This window comes from Anser anser (genome assembly GCF_964211835.1).
Source record: "Anser anser genome assembly, chromosome: 2".
NCBI lineage: Eukaryota > Metazoa > Chordata > Aves > Anseriformes > Anatidae > Anser > Anser anser.
The window spans coordinates 57,439,373-57,464,624 of NC_139721.1; the positions used below are offsets into that span (position 1 = coordinate 57,439,373).

The 25,252-nt window shown below is 36.1% G+C and overlaps 1 protein-coding gene across 11 annotated transcripts in view; it reads left to right on the top strand.

Moving 5' to 3' along the window:
- CDH7 (cadherin 7) overlaps positions 1–21,831 on the top strand; it is a 91,564-nt gene extending 69,733 nt beyond the window's left edge. For all 11 annotated transcript variants that reach the window (XM_083822718.1, XM_083822712.1, XM_083822720.1 and 8 more), the window contains 5 exons: positions 1,762–1,898; positions 6,930–7,051; positions 8,571–8,688; positions 10,685–10,936; positions 18,449–21,831. In XM_083822718.1, coding sequence (XP_083678844.1) covers positions 1,762–1,898; positions 6,930–7,051; positions 8,571–8,688; positions 10,685–10,936; positions 18,449–18,942 — 1,123 coding nt within the window. In that variant the 3' untranslated portion in view covers positions 18,943–21,831. The remainder of the gene's footprint in view (positions 1–1,761; positions 1,899–6,929; positions 7,052–8,570; positions 8,689–10,684; positions 10,937–18,448) is intronic.
- Positions 21,832–25,252: the final 3,421 nt, after the last annotated feature.

Consider the following 25,252-nt stretch of genomic DNA (forward strand, 5'->3'; position numbering starts at 1 on the left):
TCCCTCCCTCCTCCCTTCCTCCCTTCCTTCCCTCCCTCCTCCCTTCCTCCCTTCCTTCCCTCCCTCCTCCCTTCCTCCCTTCCTCCCTTCCTCCCTTCCTTCCTTCCTCCCTTCCTCCCTTCCTCCCTTCCTCCCTTCCTCCCTTCCTCCCTTCCTCCCTTCCTCCCTTCCTTTTTATTGAATTCTTTTATTGTTTTTGTGCATTCTTTTTCTTTGTCAGCCTCTTTCTCACTTCTCTCTCCCTCTCTGTTATTTTTCTTTCCCTTTTTCTCTCTTTCTTACTATATTTTTAAGAAAGGCCTTTGAATTTTCAAGTTATGTAGTAACAGTGTTAATAATTAGGAAATGTAAAGGCTGGCCTGATATTGAATCAAAACTACTGAACCTGACATGATTGACCACACAGCAGAGGTGACAGGCATAGTCCCCAGGGGAAGCTTATCAAAACTAAACAAAACAAGGGAGGGAAAAAAAGAAAAAAAAAAAAAAAAACAGAAAAAAAAAAACTATGGTTGACTTAAAAAGAAAAGAAGAAGAAGAAGAAAAGTGAAAGAGGAAGAATTTAAATCCATGAAAACTCTTACTGTTGTTTTTATGACTCTTTATCCCTTTCTCTTACAGTGAGATAATGCAGTAAAGTAATTCTAAATGCATAACAAGTCTGTGCTCTAGAGATTTTGCAGCCAGGAGGGTTAGATATAATCATAATACAGCAGAGTAGAAGCTAGTATATTACAACATAGAACAAGCAAATAGTGTTGTCATATCATTATGTCTGGGAAGTCCTGTCTTTGCACTATCTTCCATTATTCTTTCCTTCCACATTGTTCAAAGGTTTTGATTAATGCTATATCAATAATCTAATATATCATCAGTGTGACAGTAATTGTAATGATCAAACTTGGTCTGACTCAGACATTTTAATTCATTTTGAGTGTAGGGAAATGCTCTGAAGTACTTGATCTAAATGACACTGCAAGAATCTGACCCAATATTAAGCCGAATGTCAAGAATACTATAGTTGTAAATCTAACACTGCCTAATCAACTATCCCTTTCTCTCAAAAGGGATATAAGCAAAATACCCACAGGAAGTCTGACCTTTTCACTTACGCTATTTTCTATTTGCTAAGGAGCTAGTTTCCCTTCCCTAAAACAAGTTTGGAGGCAAAAGATATGCTAAGTCTAGGGCATAAGCCTGTGTTTGTCAAATGACAGTTAAGCACTGGGAGCTGACGGGATGCATGATGACATGCAATCCCTTGACATACTCTGCGTTATCTTTCTTTTCTTTTCCCTGCCCTGGCAGCTCTGGGTGACTCAGGGGCTCTTTTGCTTCTGACAGAGAACTGTGCTCAGGCTGCCAGCCCCCATGGGAGCCATGCCTTACTGGTACAGCCATGCAGCACACTTCCAACTCTTCTTCTCTTTAGCTTGGTCTCAGTAGGATACTATTCCATAAGTAAATGAATGGCTGCATTACAATGGAGAGGGAGATAGAAAAGAGAGGGGAATGCCTATAATCTTGCTTAACAGGTCACTGTGGTAATGGAGCCTGCCACTGTCAGCATAGGTCACTGCCTGTGTGGTCTTGCCTTTGCTTGCAGCTTTCCTTCTTTTAACACCCTAGAGAAACTGGACAAAACCAAGTCCAAAATGGGGAAACAATGGAAACACTTTCTCTCTAATGAGAAATCAATGAAACATTTTTACAAGCTTTAATTGAACATAAATCAAAAGTTTTCATTCATTCTTCACCTAGGTACTCAATAGATCGAAACACAGACCTTGAGAGGTATTTCAATATTGATGCCAACAGTGGAGTCATTACAACTGCCAAGTCTTTGGACAGGGAGACAAATGCGGTTCATAATATCACAGTCTTGGCTATGGAGAGTCGTAAGTAACAATTTAAAGATTTTATTAGTTGTTTATGTATAAAACTTCAGGTTTAGTTGGGATGAGCTGCACCAAGTGAAAATATGACAATGTTTCAAAACATGGCAGATAAAAACAGTTCTTCTTACTCAATGTAAAAGACACCTATGTGATAAAAATGCAGAAATACAACAGATTAAGCATTTACACTTTCTTTTGCCTCACACTTCATGTATTTTTTTGACTTTAGAAAAGCAAGCACAAAAGAAGCTGAAAATGTCAGGAGTCTCAGACTAAATATAATTTAGAGCAAAAATGATATGGAATAGAGGAGAGCAGTTAACTCCTCTTAGTGATGACACTCAGGCTGATTGCTGTTGGTCAGTCACAACACTCTTGAAAAGAATGAAGTAAAGGACATGTGAATACCTATGTTGTTTTACTTTCCTGAATCTCAAGTAAGATGGTAGAGGATATTTTGTACACAGTATCCTTTTCTGGTGTAAGTTGAAAAATAATGAAGAATCAAACTCTTCAAGTACGTACAAGAATGCTGTATGAAAATTTAAACCTAAACTTGTTCAGCTCTGAATACATTCTGTGAAATGTGGTTCTTCAAGAACTGCTCCAACATGGGTTCATACCATGGAGTGCAGGCCATCAGGAGCAGACTGCTTCACCACAGGTCCCTCAAGGGCCACAGTTCCTGCCAGAAAACTGCTTCCTGCCAGAAAACTCCCCCCCCCCCCCCCGCCATAGGCAGGGATGCCACTCACTAAACCAGGTTGCCCAGGGCCCCATCCAACCTGGTCTTGAAAACCTCCAGGGATGGGGCATCCACAACCTCTCTGGCCAACTTGTTCCAGTGCTTCGCCACCCTCTGAGTCTACATCTCTAATCTAAATCCCCACTCTTTTAGTTTAAAACCATTCCTCCTTGCCCTATCATTTTCTGATTGAGCAGAGTTGCGCTCCATCTTTTTTTGTAAGACCCCTTTAACTAGTGAAAAGCTGCAATGAAGTCACCCCAGAGCCTTCTCTTCTGTAGGCAGAACAGCCCCAACTCTCTCAGCCTTTCTTCACAGGAGAGGTGCTCCAGCCTTCTGATCATCCTTATGGCCCTCCTCTGGACCTGTTCTAACAGATCAACATCCTCCTTGTGCTGGGGGCTCCAGACTCCAAGTGGGGCTTCAAGAGGGCAGAATAGAGGGGAACAATCACTTCCCTCGACCTGCTGGCTACTCCTCCTCTGTTGATGCAGCCCAGGATGCAGTTGGCCTTCTGGGCTGCAAGCGCACACTGGTGGCCCATGATGAGCATCTACCAGTACCCCCAAGTCCTTCTCTGCAGGGCTGCTCTCAGTGAGCTCTATACTCATGTCCAGGATTGTCCAGACCCAGAACAGCACTTTGCACTTTGACTTGTTGAACCTCAATAGGTTCACGTGGGCCTAATTCTCAAGCTTGTCCAGGTCCCTTTGGATGGCATCCCTTCCTTCTGTTGTATCAACTGCACCACTCAGTTTGGGGTCATCTGCAAACTTGCTGAGGGTGCACTCGATCCCACTGTCTATGTCGTTGATAAAGATATTAAACAGTACCGGTCCCAGGACAGACCCCTGTACTACACAACTTGTCTCTGGTCTCCACTTGGACATAGAGCCATTGGCCACCACTCTCTGGGAGCAGCCTTCAAACCAATTCCTTATCTACTGAATGGTCCACCCATCAAATCCATATCTTTCCAGTTTGGAGACAAGGATATCATGTGGGACCGTGTCAAAGGCCTTATAGAAGTCCAGGTAGATGACATCAGTAGTTCTTCCTTTGTCAACTGATGCAGTCATTCCATCATAGAAGGCCACCAGATTGGTCAGGCACAACTTACCTGTGGTGAAGCTATGCTGGCTGTCTCGGTTCACCTCTTTGTCTTGCATGTGCTTTGACATTGCTACCAGGAGGATCTTTTCCACGATCTTGCCAGGCACAGAGGTGAAGCTCACTGGTATGTAGTTCCCCAGGTATTCCGTTCTACCCTTTTAAAACTGGGAGTGATGTTTCTCTTTCTTGAGGGGACTTTGCTTGACTGCCAGGACTTTTCAAATATGATGGAGAGAGTCTTGGCAACTACACCATCCAGTTCCCTCAGGATCCTGGAATGCATGTCATCAGGCCCCATAGACTTGTAGGTGCTCAGTTTCATCAGATGGTCTCAAACTTGCTGTTCACTTACAGTGGGTGGGACTTTGCTCCCGCAGCCTCCATCTACGGGTGCAAGGAACCAAAATACTTGGCAAGCCTGACTGGCAGTGAAGACTGAGGCAAAGAAGTTGTTGAGTACCTCTGCCTTCTCCATGTCTGTTGTTACCAGTTCACCCTTCTCATTCATCAGAGGGGGTACACATTTCTTGGCCTTTCTTTTCTCAGCAATGTCACTTCAGAATCCCTTCCTGTTATTCTTTGCATCCCTTGCCAAGCTCAGTTCCATCTATGCCTTGGCTTTCCTTATCCCATCCCTGCATATCCAGACTGCATCCTAGTACTATTCCCAGGCCATGTGTCCCTGTTTCCACTGTGTGTGCATTTCCTTCTTAGACCTCAGTTTGACCAACAGGTCCTTGTTTAGCCATCCCAGTTGTCTGCCCTCCCTGCTTGCTCTTTTATGCAGAGGGATGGAGAGTTTCGCTTTAAGGAAAACATCCTTAAAGAGCTGCCAGCTCTGCTTAGCTCTTTTTGTCCCTAAGGATGGTGTTCCATGGAATCACAGCTACTAGGTCTTTAAATAGCTTGAAATTTGCTCATTCAGAAGTTCAGGGTCCTGACTTTGCTCTTTGCCAGGCCTGTACTCCTCAAGATCACAAACTCAACTAGGGCATTGTCAGTGCATCCCAGACTGCCTCCAGTCTTGACCTCTTTAATCACAGAATCATAGAATATTCCGAGTTGGAAGGGACCCATAAGGATCATTGAGTCCAACTCCTGACACCACACAGGTCTACCCAAAATTTCAGACCATGTGACTAAGTGCACAGTCCAAACGCTTCTTAAACTCCAACAGGCTTGGTGCAGTGACTACTTCCCTGGGGAGCCTGTTCCAGTGTGCGACCACCCTCTCGGTGAAGAACCTCTTCCTGATGTCTAGCCTAAACCTCCCCTGCCTCAGCTTGACACCATTCCTGTGGGTCCTATCACTGGTGACTAAAGAGAACAGATTGGTGCCTTCCCCTCCACCATGCCTCGTGAGGAAGCTGTAGACCGTGACGAGGTCTCCCCTCAGCCTCCTCTTCTCCAGGCTGAACAGGCCAAGTGACCTCAGCTGCTCCTCATACGTTGTCCCCTCTAGGCCCTTCACCTTCTTCGTAGCCCTTCTATGGACACTCTCCAACAGTTTTACATCCTTTTTGTACTGTGGTGCCCAGAACTGCACACGGTACTTGAGGTGAGGTCGCACCTGCGCAGAGTCCAGCAAGACAAACACTTCCTTTTGACCGACTAGCAATGCAACTTGATGCACCCCAGGACACAGTTGGCCTTCCTGGCTGCCAGAGCACACTGCTGGCTCATATTCAACCACAACCCCCAGATCCCTCTCTGCGGTGCTGCTCTGCAGCGTCTCATCACCCAGTCTGTACTTATAGCCAGGGTTGCCCCGTCCCAGGTGCAGGACCTGGCTTTTCTGCATGGGTGAGCACCAGGTCCAGTAACGCTTCTCCTCTGGTTGGTTTGTCTAATACCAGGAAGTTATCCTCAACATACTCTAGGAATCTCTTGGATTGCTTACAGCCTGCTGTGTAGTTTTCTCAGTGGACATCTGGGTGGTCCAAGTCCCCCATCAGGATGAGAGTATACGAGCGTGATGTTTCTTATAGTTGAAGCAAGAATGCCTCATCCACAGGCTTCCCTTGATCGTGTGGCCTGTAGTAGACCCCAACCACAAGCTGTCCTTTATTGGTATGGTCCTTAACTCTCACCCACAAGATCTCAATCTGTCCGTGGCTGTTTCTCAGAGGCATCTCTTCACAATCAATCCCTTCCCTAATGTAGAGGGCAACACCCCCTCCCTTCCTTCCCTGTTTATCTCTTCTGAAGAGTTTGTAGCCCTCCATTCCAGTTTTCCAGTTAGGTGATACCACACTTCCATGACAGCAATCAGGTAATATTTGTCTAATTAAGCCATTGTTTGTTTTCCATGTTGTGTGTGTTGGTGTAGAGGCACTTCAGCTGGGCATTTCTTTTAAAAATGCTAATATTTAACAAAATATAAAATATTTAATAAAATTTGGTTGCAATACCATATAAAGAAATAGATACATCTTTTAATGTTTGTGAAGTTTTTCCTTCTGCCCTGCAATCTCACTCATGTCACCACCTACAATCTCTCTTTTCCTTGCTCCAAACCAGAAGTGTTATTTTGCAAAATAGGTATAGTAGACACCGATGTCCATTATGGTTAGTCCACCAAATATCTACTCTTTGAGATTAAATTATAACATTAGGTCTTTCACAGACTCGTATTTTAGCTAGAAATGTACATCTGTTTGAGAATGTGATTCCACTTCAAGTTTGCTTGGAAATACACTTTTTTTTTTTTTTTTTTTTTTTTTTTTTTTTTTTACATAGCTGAAGGAATAGCTGTTTTTAAGTTCTTACTGGCCTGATCAGTTAGAGTTGCAACATATAATTTCACCCATGATATCTGGGCTATTCCTAGTTTGAATAGGGTTGTTTTGGTTCGCTGTGCGCCCTGGGTGATGGTTCTACATCATTGTACTCTTATCTTTCCATATGATGTAAATGAATGTTTTGATTAGTGAGTTAGATTTTCAGCTTATTCCTGAAAGTAAAACCTCAATTGCATTTATGCTGTTGGAAAACACATACATTGTTTTCATTTTGTCCAAAAGATCAAGCCAAGAGCTTCTTTTGTCTTTCTAGAAGGGATTGTAATTGATTTGACAAGCATATGCAAAAGAAAATTACAAAAGAGAAACATACTGACCCAAAGTATAACTCTCAAGCAGCTCTACTTGATTGTATTGTTGGCTTCTTCTCAGAGGATCCAGCACAGATTGGGAGAGGATATGTAGCCATCACTATCCTTGACATCAATGACAATGCCCCTGAGTTTGCCATGGAATATGAGACAACTGTCTGTGAAAATGCTCAACCTGGCCAGGTATGGCTTTATACTTTTTTAATGTTTACTTTTATCAGATAGGTGGTCATTCAATTCAGAAGCCTGACAGCTTTAAGATAAAATATAGTCTGTTTATGAGAGTAAAAACAATGTTTTGATGTGCAGCACAAGCAAATATTACTCAAGTCCTAACATATCCACCTTACTTTTGAAGAAAAAGATGCAGATGTAAAAATAATGTGTTCGAGGTAGGGTAAAAAGGCTCCAAATTTTCTCAAAATTACTTACAACCTACACAAGAAGGTTTCCTTACAACATAACTGACACATTTTTAAGCTCACCAAAATTTTAATAACACTAAGAATATATACTTCCTCCTCATTTTACTAGGAAGTGGGAAATCTTAACATGGAGTTTATTCCGAAACTAAAGGCCTACCATTCCTAAAATGAGCACATAGTTTTATTTCCCTTAGAAGGTATGGTCCATAAGGTCAGAATTTCACAAAACCTATTCCTACCAAACTGTTTTTAACTCCCAACATGACTTACAAACAGTCCTAGACTTAACAAACAGTATCTGGTATTGTTTATCTTTGGTGTCTGTCATATTTTAGCTTTTCGACTTTGATATTTAAGACCTAAGGAAATATATGTTTTCTAATTCTCTCTTCTCTCTCTCAGAAAAGTAGTAGATGTCTCATACATATAGATCCCACGTAATCCCGGGGATGCTTTGCACTTTCAGGCCTTCTCCCAGAATATTTTCCTTTCTGTGGCAGATGTTGTCTATTACACATTTCAAAAGTACAGCAGAATTGAAGTCTTCAACAGAAAACACTATCATTAGCTTGCATTCATGAGAAGCACAGGAATAGAATAAGAGTGTTCTTATTGGAATACTTGTTTCTTGTCCCTGTGATCCAGTCAGAACTGTCACCTTTACTATTCTTTCCATTATGAATTGTAAGCAATTTTGAAATCTTTCCTTTAGAGACAAGTTTTGACAGAATTTTACAAAATAAATTTGAAAAAAAAAAAAAAGAATATATTAATATACTTGGGACTTGGATTTTTCCTTTTCATACTATTTCTTTTTCTTTCTTTCTTTTTTTTTCATAAAAAAGTAACTGAGTGCTCATAAGCATAATCTCTCCTTTGCAAAAGATTACAGTTCAACACTGATCACAGCAACAGGTAACTAACAATAAGAGGGCCATATTATAGCCATCTGGAAGATATGATTCTTCCGCTGCTGTGCAGTTTATACTTCAAGCGCTGGTGCATGACAGGACCTAACTCTCTCATAGGCACTGCAGAGAATTGCTTTTGGTAAATAAAGTTCAGATACAGGGAAAGTAAGGAAAAGAGTCACATTTTACATGTAATAGTGTCTCTACATGCTTGGGAGTTCAGAAAATTAAAAAACAATAATAATATATGAGCAGGACCCATGAGAGGATTGATACTTTGATATGTAACAGAGGAGTTATGCAACATGTATGTATTTGTGCTTCTTCTTATTTCATATAATGAAACCTCAATGTATTTCAAAACAGGTCATACAGAAAATCAGTGCAATTGATAAAGATGACCCACCGAACGGCCATCAGTTCTACTTCAGTTTAACAGCAGAGGCAGCAAATAACCACAATTTTACACTTCAGGACAACAAAGGTAGATAACCTTTTGCGGGGGGAGGGGGGGGGGGGGTAAATATTGACAACCAACACCTTTCATTTTGAATATATCATGCAGAGTATGACCTACATAAACATTGGTAAGGATGTAAATTAAAGTGCAATCAGCTTCAAAAGTGATTTTATCTGTAGATGGTCTGTCAAGGGAGTAAAGCTGGTGTCTGAATCATTTAAAGTCTTGAGCCAAACAGTAGCTTCTTTTTTATTTTTATTTTTTCTTTCCAGAAGGCAGTCTTTTCACATTTTCCCCTTGTATTTATTGATTTGTTTGGTTTGGTTTGGTTTGGTTTGGTTTGGTTTTAATCCAAAATAGATTATACTTTGGAGCAATAACTGAAAAATGTCCATGAATCAATATTTTATTAATTCAACTCAGGGCATAAAAAATAAGTGCACATTTTTTTGTTTGTTTGTTTTTATTTGTTTGTTCATTTTTTGTTATTTTTGTTTTGTTTTGTTTTATGCACCTTTTCAATAAGTATACTACCTACTGAGGAATGATTTTGAAAACAGAAGCATTTACACTGACTTCTTAGTATTATTCCCCCAAACACTTATTAAAAGACTCCTGTTGACATCACGTTTTTATTAGTTAAATATCTGAGAACATGCTTCTAATTAGTGTTCTTATTAGTTTCACTGTTTAGCTGTTAGCTGAGGCAAGTAGAACTAAATAGACACCATCTTACCCTTGCATTGCTCTTTTATCTATCAGTATTATCCAGAGTTACAAAGCGATCATTATTTATAAGAAGAAAGAAGCATATGGTGGACTAAGATGTACTGTTTGTACAGAAAGACCTTGAACAACACTCACTAAGTACATGAGACCTAATAAAGACCTCTCACACAGGCATACAATTTGAAACTAAAAATTGTAAATAGTGATCAAAATAATAAAAATGCATTAGAATAAGACTGTTCAGAAATCTGATGCTGTTACAAGTACTGCAAAGTACTCAGTAAGAAGACAGTCCATCTTCCAGAGAACTTACAGTTTGCAAAGGGTGATAACAGACCATTGCAATGCCAGTAAAATCAATGGAGTTATGAGACAGAACCAGTTGCCTCTTCTGATGTTATTTAGCTTTAGACATATTTCACATGGTGCTATATGAGGAAATGTTTGTATTTTTTTGCTAGATAGGTCATATTAGATGACACAATAAGATACCTATACTGGATTATCAATGAATCTGTCTATAGTTAGACAGATAGATAATAGCTAGATGATAGCTAGACAGACCGACCGACCAACCTTTTCTATACATTTCTAGGAGATGTATCTCCCTACTTCTCAGGAGCGGTCAACCTGTATTGAACACAGTGAGTTTTGCACATATTTTCTGGAACACATGGACATTTTAGTCACACAAATGAGAGCAACGTTGAAGCACATGTTTTAGATTGATTATATTAGCCAACTTGCTGACTCTCAGCTGAGACTGAAAACAAACACATCTTTGTTATACATGCAATTACATGTATTTGTGCTCCAAGAGGTTATTTTTACATTTCAAAAAAAATCATTAATTGGTGTTCAGAACCTACTCACGTATTAATATATTCTCTTATTCCATGCTCTCTATATCTGTGAATAATTGAAATAGATCCTTGGAACTTAGACCTGAAACATGAATATAAATACTTAAACTGATTACTGAAGTGTTTTTTTTTTTTTTTTTTCTTTAGCTATATATTGAGACTGTGGAACTCTGAGCATACTAAAAACAAATAGACCTCTGCAATTTTGAAATAGTTTTTCATGGACAACAGGAATATTTTTGTTTAGTTGAACGTGAATTCTCAGCCAATCCTACCTCTGCAGATTAAGGAATATATGACCAATATAAGCTCATTGAAATAATACAATGTGTTTCTAAAGTCTTCTGAGAGAAAGGCTGTATTTCTTATAGACTTATATTCTTAAAAGGCCAAGTATTTTACATTTATCTTTTTATTCCTTTATCTAGATAACACCGCAACAGTATTAACCAGAAGAAATGGTTTCCGAAGACAGGAACAATCTGTTTTTTATTTGCCAATATTCATTGTGGACAGTGGGTCACCTTCACTAAGTAGCACTAATACACTCACCATCAGAGTCTGTGACTGTGATGCAGATGGTATTGCTCAGACATGCAATGCAGAAGCATACATATTGCCTGCAGGACTTAGCACTGGAGCCCTGATAGCAATACTGGCTTGTGTCTTAACGCTTCTGGGTAAGTCTTCTTCCTGTTACAATTATTTTCAGTGCAATGCATTGTAATTAGCAAAAGAAAAAATAAAAAAATATGTATAGATATACACACACTATTTTATTTATTCATTTTTAATCACTAAATTAATCACATTCCAGGCAGAACAGCATTTTGTATCATGAGCCACAAAAACCTTCATTCTGTGATTTTCAAGATCAGATACTTTCTAATTTAAGTTGCCTCCAGAGATACATATGAAATAATATTAGAAGAAAAAAGATTATTTACAACAAATTCAATATTTAAAAGATAAACAATGCAGTTTATGGGAGTATTTCTCTAGTTTAGTATAAAAGCCAGTTATTTCCAGATTACTTACTTTTTAATCAGTGTGTGTTCTTTTCAGAGATGTAACTTTTTTTAAAAATTGATTTGTAGAGAACAAAAGATACTCAGGAAATACAACAGATATAATTTACTGATTAGAATCATCTTATTTAATTGAACATCTTCTACAGAAGGATCTTTTGTTACTCCTGCAACTGGTGTCTCTCTTGGATTTTATGTTGTGCAGTGTAACCACAGCTAGATAGAAGACAAGGGGATCAACCAGCTTGTGAACAGCAGAACAGTGTCAAGAGCTTAGTTTGGTTAGCATTTTTCATTCCATGACAAGTCCTGAAACAAAATGCCTAGATGATACTACACAGGGCCAAATCAGGGAATAAAGATGAAGGATTATCCTTGCATCTGTGGGATGCAGATAAGCAGAGGTGCAATTTTACTTATTGTCAGAAAGATCTACTGTAAAAAGGTCCCGATTCAGCACATAAGAATTCTCACGAGTGTTATCACTGGAGAGATTCGTCTATTCCTTGGCTGCACATATCAGCCTAAGGGGAAGGAGAAGACTGAAGTCTCCTCAAATTTGTATAATCCCAGTGGTGATTTATCTGTCACTGCTATCCAAGTAATTTGCATAAATCAAATCAAAAGATTTTTGTCTGCATTTTTGTTCATGCCAGTATTTTATCCACATATGGGAGACTTCTCATTGACTGATTCACCTCACTGTAAGCCATTAGTAGGAAATGTTTCTTCTGCTACAAACAATTCCAAAGGACTCAGAAAAAGGAATCCTCTTTTACTGCATTTAGAGAATAAGAAAAATCACTGCTTCTGCAATGAACCCAAACAATTTACTCAATGTCTGTGTATAGGAGGAGACATTTCCCGAGTTTTTCAGCTTTTTGACCAAAAAAAAAAAAAAAAAAAAAGAGCTAAAAACATAAGGTTGTTTAATCTCATTCAACATGTGTAAAGACCAAGGCTTAAGGAGAAATACAAGTGAATGATCATCAAAAATTCTAATCAACATTTTTAATACATTTTCTTCTAGCAATATTTCTAGTCCATATCTATTCCCAAATGAACTTTATTTGCACATGCAGGTAAATAGTAGAGTTCAAAGAAACATATAATATTAGGCTTTTCTCTTGTAGCAACTGGCATTGACATTAATGGAAAATCACCTGTTGAAAGCATTGGTTCAATGTATTTAAGAATTCTGTAACGATAGCAATTAACTTAAACCCAAACTGAAATGTCACCATTTCTGTTATATATAATCAAGGGAATTTCTGAATAATGCATAAGAAACTACTGTAGCTAAAAGTCAGGTTGGCCTGGGCATGAGCTTTTGAGAAATATGAACCATATGTGTTGAAGAAGAGTGCTCAGTGGAGACACAGCATTGTGCCAGAGAGTAACTTGCTTATTCCACTCAGTGTAGCACAGCTCAAACACAACCAATAAATCAGGTAACCTGAGGTTTTATCCCAGTCACTTCTGGATTGTGCTGAACAAGCATTTGGTAAAGAACTGAGGATAAACTATGTGAACATAGTGTTTAAATAACGGGTTGTGCACTCCAAATGAATCTGGCAGACAACCACCTCACCATTGATTTTAGTTGTCAAAGAACTGGACTTCAAATTTAGCTATCTGAATGTGTTACTCTTGTTTGTCCAAGTAGATATTTCTATGTGATCTCATCATTTCCTTCCTAAACTTTTCCTTTTGGATACAGTTCAGAGTTGAAGGCACTGTTTAGTCTGTGTTTCTGTGCTAAACTTGGCTTTGAGTCCTGCACTAAGGTGCTGGATCCTGCAGCTGTTTTATTCCTGGTCAGGTGTCAGTCTTCATAAAGTAGAGGTATCAAAGCGTCACTGATGACCAGTGAAACACTAATCAAGTGTTGCTTGTCTTGTTCCAGAGCCTTTCTTCTTCTCTTATTTCATCCCAGAAGGCAGTTGCTGGATCAGCTGAATGGCAATAATGCTAGGAATTTTCTTTTTACATTAATTCCCAAGGAAAGCAAAGAAACAAACAAAAAAACCACAAGCAAACAAAAAACACCAAACAAACAAATAAAATAATGAAGATCAACTAGTGCTGCATAAAAAATAAGTTTAAACTGTGAGCAAGTGGTTCCAGGGACCAAGCAATGTACATTTTCGTGTAAGGGTTTATCAGAGGAAACAGGTTACTGGATCAAATTTTTTTTTTTTTTCTGATTAAATTTTAAAATACACTGCAAATCTAGTCACATTCATCAATGTCATCTCAACGTAAGTTTCAGTTGCAAAGCAGAGAAGAGATGAGATTTGCATAATTATCATGAATGAATACATTCTGGTTGTAATATCTTGAAATTGCAACAAACTCTTATCTGCTTAAAGTTAGTATGATATGCTTTGACATTCATTCCTCCCTGCACATCCCTTTGCCTAATAAATAACCATTTGTCTCAAAGAAGACTCGGATTGTCTCAGTGGGATTTCTTAGTGTTATTATTTTTACTTAAACAACTGATCAATTTTAGACAAGCACAATGTTTTCAGTGATGGTAAGAAGGAAAAAAATTACTACATTATACCAGTTTATTATAATCACATATAACGTGGAATAGCTAATTTTTTTTTTCAAAGTTAAATAATCTTAAAAGTCATAAACATTTTACCATTTTTTTCTCCTTCTTAGATTGAATGATGGAGATTAAATTCTAAATTTTATTCCACATTCAAGCTCCAGTACTTTGTTAATACCCCAAAACCTTTATAATTATTCACTCTGCAGTGAGGCTGTGTTTTAAAGAAAAAAAAAAAAAAAAAAAAACAAATAAAAGTGCTTGCAATTTATTCTATAAAAAGCATATGAAAAGCTAGTTTGTATTCATTTTAGACCGCACATAATTTTTAGAGAAGTAAAAAGGAACTTTTACCTCCTTTTAAAATTATATGGTAATTTAATTCAAGGTAATTTGTTTTTCAGTTAGCATCTTCCAGACAAAATAACTGCTTTTGTAACAAGTGTTTAGCATAAAATGTATATATAAAATCATACATACAAAAAGAATATTCACCTGTAAATAACCCAATCATATTTGAGAGGTTAAAGATTTTCTTTGTATTGAAACAATAGAAAGCTAGATTGACATATTCTCTTTCATTATTTTTATCTTCCGTATTTCTGAATATAATTTATTAGCCCCACCATTTTTCTCACTAACAATGTAGCAAACCTCCTCTTAATCTGGCTTTAGATTTTACAAGTTAATGATAGGTTGATTACCTTTCAAAATACAGATTTAAATCATTACTTGCTTTCAATTAAGGAACAAGTAAGTTATTATTAACATATTACTTACAAAAGCCTAATAAAATCAGCACATGTAATTTTGTGACTCTTAAACAGGAAGAAACAATACTAGTCATAAGGATCTTATTCTCTAAATGGGTAAAATGGATATGGTATGGGACAATGTTGTATGTATGGACTGGGTCTTACAGCTGAAAAATGATAAATCAATAATTGTTTCAATTTAGAGGTAATTCAAATTGAGTCATTTAAAAGGTGGCTGACTACGCAATGCAGAACCTATTTTCTGAAAATTATAGAGCCTACTAACGTTACTCAGTCTGGGCATTCAAAGGTCACAATCACTGTGCAAATAGCAATGTAAACTGATTAAGCAACAGTTATACATGAAACTTGTTAACTGGAAATTAAATACACGTTTCCTGAGTCTTGGCCTCTGTATTCTCAAATCTCTTTTGACTGTACTAGCAACTGCAATGTGTAACTAAACAGGTTAGTGTGCTTCTCAGATGGCTAAGTGTCTCCAATCTTCAGCTTTATAACTCATGATACACCTAAGGCATAAAGCAATGGTATGTTCATTTGTAGCTGACATGGCTTATTGCTATAGTAAATGCCAGGCTTCAGAGTGAAGTATGTACAGAGTATGATAACGATTGTGATTTAGCTCTGTCCCTTTACAGCTCTTCCTGTTTCTGAGTGTAGGCTTTTCCTTCAATTTTTTTGAGAGCTATTATGGCTTCTTTACTTTGACACTGTAGTTGCCCTGAGTACAAACAGAAATTTTAATGCTAAAACAGAGAAGCACAGGTAACCTAAACCTGACTTTTTGCCAGATCACACTAAAGTGGAAATTTGATAATAATTCCACAAAGCACACTGCACTGTAACAAACAAAAAACTTTTCTTGCATTCAAGGGCATTAGCTTAAAAACTGATTTAAGTGAACTGAAACTACTGATACTATGATTGTAGTTATACCAACACAAAGATAAAATTACATTTTATCACAGATAATATAAATACAAATGCCCAGGTTCTGTCAGCTGTTGTACCTGTTAAACAAAATCAACAGTTCCAACAATTCTGGTAAACCAGAACAAAAGGTTAGTTTAGATGTTTCTCTACTAGTTTTAGTTATTCACTCATAATTATTAGCTTAAAATTATTTATTTATTTATTTATTTTTTAAATCACATACAAAATCAGTGTTGGCATTTCATCATCTTGGCATCAGTTCAGTGTACTGGTATAGAGCTGATGGCCAAAATGTACAATACATGTGTTCCTAAAGCTTTTTCACTGTGTTTTATTTCTCCTCTATGATATTGCATTCTCTAGATGTTCAGACAGTCACTGACTTGATCTCTGCTTTTGTGATAAATGTAGGGGGAAAAATGACAATGAGAAATGGATAAGCTTTATAAATCATTTTCACTTGATTTAGTTACCAGTGTAATTTGGTTTGCACTTGTATTCATCTCTGCAGTTGTTGAAATACAGCTAAAGCTTTGTTCATTTAGAGGTTAAACATTATTGTTCATAGCTGCTGGAACAGATAGAAATTAATAATCTCATAAAGCCATCTACATGCTAAAAGGTTTAACCTTTAGAAAGACTCCATATTTTTCTTGACTTCAAGCAGGGATGTGATGTACAAGGAATACTACATAAAACACTCATTGCATCTTGACTTTATTGCACCTTCAGGCAGACCTACCTACTGAGCTTCATATTTTTCACTTATTAAAGGTATTTAACTTTGAAAATGAAGTCTGTTAAGAGTGACAGTGGTGTGAAAACACATGTGCACTTGATTAAAGGAAATGATTATCTGCTTACTTACTTGGCAATAAAAAATGTGTAAGTAAATTTTAAAAATGCTCAAAAAAGAGAAATCAATAGCAATCTTGACTTAAATATATTTTAGTACTGTCAGCAACCTAATTTGTCTTTCACTTAAAAATACCTTTTATAATAAGGAAAAACAGTAAGAGTGGAATGCAACTGTTATCTATACGATGATAATTTTACGTTATCTGTTGTATAATTTACAACTTAATTTGTATTATACAATCATCAAAATGTTTTGAAATTTCATAAAAGCCACTTAAAAGTTCAAAATCCTACATTGTCAAACTACTTATGTAAATGTTGTTGAAAGCAAAGTGCCCCAAACCAGTGGCTCCTAAATTCAGTACACAAGACATGATTCAGTGAGATGCCAGGGGGAAAAAAAAAGTGGAATAGTTATGATGATGCTGAAGTGGTATAAAGTCATAGGACATCTGTTAATAGATGGATCATTGGACCTGTGCCTCATAGTTACTATAAATAAATTAAAAATATTTTTGTAATATATTAATATATTTTAAAAAGGGAAAAAATTAACTTGTTCCAGTTTTACTTTTAAACAAACATTACTACAAAGGAAATTACGATAATATCTGTGGAAATATGACAGTTTTCTACATGTATAGTCTCTGAAAGACTGGTTTAATTCTAACCAAGTGATCCCCATAATAAGTCATGTCTCACGATAACTAGATTGATAATGATTTTAAAAATTCCTCCCTGAAAAGAAAGGCTTTCAACAATATTCTATATTATTCAATTTATGGAGGACATTTCTGAGACGGCCTAGACAGCCTAATCAATCTTAATTTTATCTGAACCAGTTTTTCCTTTTCAGAAATGTATATGGAATTTAGTAGGCATATCAAAGTACTGTAAGTAACAATGCCAAACCTTAGATATTTGAATATAAAAAATAATATATTCTTAACATTAAAAATATACTTAATGTTATATGGAATGATCAATTGAATGTGGAATGATACTTACTTTTCAATGTACCATTATTTTTACAGTCGTAGAGATGCCTGCTCTTTTCTAGGATTATCATTAACTCAGCAAATGTTATCCAGATGTTACAGGATAATATTAATCACTTTGTAGGGGTATGACTCACATTTCATCATGTCCCACATATGGGCGCAATATTCATATTACTGGTTCCATAATTTGTGTATCAGTAATGGTGTTTCTCTACCAAATCTGTATTTGAAAAAGATGAGTCTTGAGTTTGTTTCTCTCAGTTCTTTTAGCTGTCACTGACATTTAATTTTAGCTTTCAACCTGATGGAAAATTTAAGGATTATAGTTCTAAAATGATTACCTTTTCTAGCACTGGCTGATCCAGCAAATTTCAGTCCTAGAATTTCTCACTAGAAGTAATTCATAAGTCTGAAGTACAGTGCTTTGCACTTAAAAGGAAAGTGCATTCTTATACATTCTTTTAATCCATGAGCTGAAACAGTCTTATGTTACACATTGCTTAACAATTCAGTCTTCCCCAATCTAGGAAGATTTTTTGTTTGTTTGTTTGTTTGTTTGTTTTTGTTTGTTTGTTTGTTTCCCAGCAGAGATTGGCCATATACTTTAATTCAGTGACTTCCCAAACTGTGGTCATTAAATTCTGTTCAGTTACTTTGCAAATGTGCTTTTACCGCTTGGGCGATTAAGTGTTCAGGAAAAGCTCTTTTTTAAAAAATAAATTATTTTTATTTCATAGCTATGAGATTGTAACACTCAGACTGAAACAGTCCTAAAATTTACATTTAACAGATAGCATAGGATATAGAATTAGAGATGAAAACATTAATTCACAATGGCTTTGGAAATAGATTCTTTAACATCTAAAAAGCTCATGTTTTAAAAGCCATTTTATAACCTGCTAGATCTGAAATCTAACTCTATAAATTACCTGCTACTCCTTGTGTCTTTACCATATAAATTAATGAGTGTTTCGACCACTACAAAAATATGATCAAATTTTAGCATTGCTAAAACTTCAGTCTTTTTGCATTCCAGTTCTTGTCTTGCTGATTGTCACCATGAGGCGACGGAAAAAAGAACCCCTCATTTTTGATGAAGAGAGAGACATCAGAGAGAACATTGTCAGGTATGATGATGAGGGTGGTGGAGAAGAAGACACTGAGGCTTTTGACATGGCTGCCTTGAGAAATCTCAACATCATCCGAGACACCAAGACCAGGAGGGACGTGACACCTGAGATTCAGTTCTTGAGCAGACCAACTTTTAAAAGCATCCCAGATAATGTAATTTTTAGGGAATTTATCTGGGAGAGACTAAAAGAAGCTGATGTGGACCCCTGCGCACCACCCTATGACTCCCTGCAGACATATGCTTTTGAGGGGAATGGCTCAGTTGCAGAGTCGCTCAGCTCCTTAGATTCGATCAGCTCAAACTCTGACCAGAACTACGATTACCTCAGTGACTGGGGCCCTCGCTTTAAAAGGCTTGCGGATATGTATGGGACTGGACCAGACTGCTTATACTCATAGCCTTGGAACCCTTCTCTGAAAACGCACTGAAGAATACTAAAATAAAAAACTTAACCTTACAGACAGAAGAAAGTTGTAAATAGTTCTCCATTTTGAATCTTTTTTTTTTTCTTTTTTTTCTTTTTGCCTTGTTGGAACATATCTTCATTAAACTTGTCCTAGGGATTGCACTGACCACATAGCATATGATCATCTGAGGCATTTTTAATAAAATGAAATGCTCAGACACGTTCAAATAGATAGCAACCATAAGATACCTTCAGAGGCAACTCACTTTCGAGAGTATGTTATGCACTGTGACCTCAATGAGTCAATTACACTCTGTAGATGCCTTTACAGTATTGCTACATCTAGAACACAAAGTCTTTGATATAAGTGTAAGAAGAAGCAAATTAACAAACATAATTCAGTACAGTATGACAATATATAGTATTTGCAAATGTAGGCCTTTTAGCAAATTTTCTTTATAATGCTGCATGCAGCTTGCTAAGCCAAAACCAGAAGTACAGAAAATAAAACAAACAAAAACCCAGATCATTTTTTGTTTGTCCCTGTTTGTTTTCAAATTAATTTAACTGAAAGTCTCTGTAAATTCCTGGGTAACATTATGAATATATATATAAAGAGATATATATTACAATTTGTTCTAAGAAACTCCATGTTTGTCATCAACTTACTGATGTAGTTTACAGACCACATAAAATGAGAAATACAGAGTGGTATCCTCAAGGTTGAAAAGTTTTGTGATGCCCATGTAGGTATAGAAAAGATGTTGCTATCTATTTGTTTTTTTTATTATCTCTTCTGATTTGTACAGGAGAATTTATCCTTTTTTATTATTATTTTTACATAAAGCGTTATATTTATTTTGGAGCTCTAATCTCCACTAAATTCAGGTCCATTTTACTGCCTCATGGTATTAGACTTGTCAGAACATGCTGATTTTTCTCCAGTCTCAGATAAATGAAGCGTGGAAATAGAGAAATTACAGTAAAGCAATTGAGCCCACCATTCATCTCTCAGAACTGAGAGCAGCCGCAAGGACACACAGTTGTTCTTCTGAGCCACTACAATGTCTGAGACATTCAAATAAAATATTTGTACATTGCAGCTCTGGAAAGAAGACTACAGAGTAGCTGGGAGTGTCTTTAATGCAAGATATAATTTTCAAGGTCAAATATCCTGTATGCTTCAAAGACTTTAAACACCCTGCTTTTCCCCCTCCCATTATCTTTTGCTGATGATGAATCACAGTAAAAGACTCTTAAATTTCTTTCTTATGTTAAGCAATGTAATGCTATTAATTCCAGAAACCATCTTTAGATCTTTCTGCACATATGTATTTTCCCCAAAGATGTTAACTCAGTACACATAATTTCTACACTGGTTCAGGAGTGCCAAAACAGAAAGACAACTGCTGTTGCTTAAAATACTGTATGGTTTTGAAGTAGGATTTCTTAGAATAAGAGAACTTTTTTATTATTCTGACTATTTATACTTCATCTTTCATGATTTATTATTAGATAATAAGGCATATAATCAAGTAAAGTAGTGTTTTTAAGTATTATTTCAGATCCTTTTGTTCTAGATAATCTGTAGATGAGTTTCTAAATTAGACTATGCTCCTACAAACTCTTTTGCTTGTACCTAACTTACAATGATTTGACTTGCCAGCAATTACTGAGAGTCATTCAGAATTGTTTGTAGGATTTTATCTGTGAATAGAAGGTACTGCATAGAGAATGATGTTCACTCCAGAAGTACTTATTTCTGAAAGAAAGATCCTTGTACTGAAATGTATGGGTGACACAAGGCTGGGAGAAGGGAAATTACCATTAAGGCTTTGTAATTTTTGCAGCCCAGCATTATCAATTAACTATGTGAAAGTGGCCTTCAGCTTCATCAGAGAAAAGCAAAATAATTTTAATCATCTGCAACATGGATGTTTAATTTTGAGTTACACTTTGGTAGACAATCATTGATTCATAATTGAGTAGATTTGCTTCTAGTTGTACTAAATATATATATATATGTATATATATATATGACAGATTTTGTAATGGAACTGAAAGATATTGCCCATGACTTTTAGTCATACCTGTAAGATTTTCAATAAAAAATAATAAAATAAAAAAAAAAAAGAGAGAGAGAGAGAATGATCCACATTTGTAGTTCAATGAGAGTGAAAAATACTGCGGGAGTTAATGGGGTATTAGATCAGCAAGGTGTCAGGAGAACAGTTTTTGATTAATCTACTTTTTGTTTGTGGGAAGACTAAGGTGTCAAAAGATGCTGATTTTAGCACATAACACTCAAAGGAGATTTAAATGTGGTTTAGAGTAAACACAATTTTCTTGCTTTCCTATGGTATATTTCTGTGAAAAACAAACAAAACCAAAAACAAGCAAACAAACAAAGAAAACCCCCTCCTCATAGCTCAACTGCATTAGTTTTATGTACGTGTTTTCTGTGAAAAGAAATGTTTCATTCTAATGCCATAAAAAATCCTGCATATATTTGTTTGCTGTTGCACAGTTCTAATATAATCTAGTAAATTTTTATTACACTACATATGCTTACATATTAACAATTATTTCAGCAAAAGAGAAAGAGGAAAATCCTTTACATTCAGTGACAGATGTTACTATAGTATATGCATTTGGTGTACATAATATAATGCTCTCCGTAAGTTACCATGTGTCTATAGGTTTCCGTGGTTAATGTTCTGATTCAAATTCTTTCTTTTAGTGTTATTTATGTTGTATAGTCTGATGTCATAATCTACAGTCTACTGACCAAATAATGTAAAATATAAGAAATATTTTCTCTATGCCTGAAAAATTATGGAAGTGTTGATCAGATTAATTAGAATGGCTTTTAAAAAAAGAATCCTTATTTTATTTATTCACTAAACTTTCTGAAGAGCTGTGGTATCCACCTACACGCCTCAAGTCTTCCTTAAAGAGTATGTCAACCGTTGCAGTAACATCCATCTTAGAGTAAAATACCAACACGTCTTTCCTTTCATCATACGACAACTGAATAGATTTTTTTTTAAATTGAGATTTCCAAGCCCCTTGAAAAGTCTGCTTTAAGAGTGCTACTAAAAATACCTAGGTAAAATTACACCATCTGAAGATTTAAGGCAAGACTCAGCATTGACCAGTGTAAAATCTACTGAATTCAGAAGAGTTACATTATTGTAAACAGTGGATGCTTTTTTTTTTAACAACAGTTAAAACTTTTTTTTAAAGACTAAATTTATATGTACATATTTCTCCTCTGAATCCAAAAGGTGAGAAACCATACATATATTTAAAAATTCCACCCACCTACTGTTTATTTTAAAATGCCTTATTAAACCAGAGAATATCCCAACAAATTAACCCTACCCTCAAATTTATCCCCAATAATTCACAGAATATTTGATTGACGTTATCACAGAATGAATCATAGAATAGCTTGGGTTGGAAGGGACCTTAAAGATCATCTAGTTCCAGCTCCCCTGCCATAGGCAGGCATGCAACTAAATCAGGTTGCCCAGGGCCTCATCTAACCTGGTCTTGAACACCTCCAGGAATGGGGCATCCACAACTTCTCTGGGCAACCCATTTCAGTGCCTCACCAGCCTCTGAGTGAAGAATTTCCTCCTAATCTCTAATCTAAGTCCCCACTCTTTTAGTTTAAAACCATTCCCCCTTTTCCTGTCATTATCTGATTGAGCATAGTAGAAAATTATTTCTGGACTCAGGCAAAACTTTTAAGACTGCCCATGCAATAAAACCTTATTTTTTTACTGTTTTTTTTTTCTTCATATTGTTTCCAAAAATAGTTTAATATCTGTTAGAAGTTTGGCAAGAACTACTATTTCTACAATGCTGTAAAGCCATGGGTTATTTTACTATAGAATCAGATTGAAATTCTTATTCCTAGAAGCGATATAAAGATTAATGGAGTTTAATGACTGCTTGATTAATTAAGGTCATAAAGCAATTGTACATCATAACAATGAGCTTAAAGTTGAACCAAGACTGGAAAAAAAGTTAAAAGTTTTGTTTTCTCCTTCTACTCCCCAACATCTCTGCAAAATCCAGAATTTGTTTTCATTGTATATGAAGCTAGACAGAGCAGGCAATTGGATTTTAGTCTCCTCCTCACAAAGGCTAATAGACTCTTTGCTAGGTCATTCAGTTCAATTATTCCTGTGTGATGATGTCTTGACTCACAGGTCATACTAACTTGGACCTGCAAAGTTTTTTGTTTGTTCGTTTGTTTGTTTCTGTTAAATCTGGTATTCTTGGTGAAAGGCTTATGCTTGGATGAGTTAATTTTTTTTCATTCATTTTTGTTTGTTTGTTTTTGTTTTTCTTTTGGTCAAAACTATACAAGCCAAAATATATCTTGACTTTTTTGCAGTCTTGACTAGAAACCCATCTTATTGTCTTCTGTTAATGGGACAGAAGAAAGTCCTGAGATGTTCAAGAAGTTGTGGAGAAAAAGCTAAAGACAGTATCAGCAGACTGCAGTGAAACAAATGCATCACTTTCTCTAAACATGAGCTCACAAAAACAAAGCTGTCATTAGCACCATTCAAATCATGATACGGGTCTAATCTTACAACTTAAAACATGATGTCATTTTCTAGCACTAATATCAGTAATATTTACATGTTTATCAAAGAATTTAGAATAGTTGAGGTTCTTCACTCGGCAGTTTCACCATTACTATTTATATCATATTCTTGATGCATGGAAAAAGATGGGAAAGTTACAAAAAGTGAAACAGTACAAGTACAAAATGGCCCTATGTGCACTGACTTTTAATACAGTACTTTACTCATCATTCTCCCTTAGTGCTCCCCACTCCATTGATTTCTTTTCCTTTCATTGAGACCAGCTACTCATCTATTAGACGTATGATATCTAGCCAGGTATTTAAGCCACTTTAGACCATTCAAGTCTGTCAGTTTGAACTGGATAGTCTTTCTTTTTGCACAATCTCTTATTTTCAATAAGCCACAATTCTCTTCTTTTGATGGTAAAACAAATATATTACTAGGAAATTCTTAATAGCATAAGCTATTTGCTATCAGCACAGTACATACAATGTTGTTGTGACAAACAGTACCCTTGTTGTCAAAGTTCATTTCTGATATCTATAGACAGTATAGACAAATATAGACAGTACATAAAGCTCTTCCTCCCTATAATTAAGAACACATAGAATTTTCATGTTATCAAAATCAAATTATGACACTTCACTTTTAATAGGACTTTGTGACAATCTGTAGCTTTATCATGTCCATGACTGTAGATACAACCTAAATAGATTATAATCTTCCTGTTTTGGAGCCTGTTTTCTTGCTCTTGCTTGAGATTTTACTAACATAGAAAGGGGTAGCAGCAACAAAACAAAAAAGAGATTAAGAACTCCTGATATTTTTTATTGCTTCATACCTGGCCTAATGATGTGAAAAATAACATTTTAGCAGATGCTACTGGAATACAATTTCCTCTGAACTAACAATGTTTCCATACTGTGGAATGATATCTTCCAACAATCTACAGTATTTGGTCTAGTCTCATTTTATTGAAATATACATATTTAAAAAACAAAAACAAAAAACTATTAAGGAGGAAGATTAAATATCTCAGTGGCAAGCTTAATAAGAAACTTGCTATTCCTCAAAACATTAAGTTTTCCTAGTTTGTGTGTAATGAACCTGTGAACGAGCTCTCATAGGATGTATAATCTGTTGATGTGGTTACCATTTCTATGTAGGAATGGCTGGATATTTGTTCACTTTCTTCTTCCCCTCAATTTCTAGTAGAGTTTGACTGTGACATATAGAAAACAACTACAGGGATAAAAAAGTACTGTGTAATTACGACCAAGGACATTGGGACATTGTGAAGACTCAAGCATTATAAATAAATAAATAAATAAATAAATAAATAAAATTACTTCTTTAAAGAGTTTAGTAAAAAGAAAAACATTTGGTCTCCCCCCTCCTCTTTTGTCCTCAGTCCCTTCAAAGATAACATATGACTCTAAATCTTTCTCTAATATATCACTTTGTTGTTTTGGGTACACATTCATTATGTTTTGTAGTAGTCACATGTAGAAGGTGAATGGATAACAAGCTAGCATCAAAGTCAAAGCCTGAGAATTAGGAAAAAGATTTAATAGTTTCCTACACTTTACTGCTATATGACCTTGACAAACTTGATTCAAGGTAGAACTATTCTTTATCTTTCAGTATAACTTATATGACAGCAAAATAAAATAATATGAAAAAAATGATACCTAG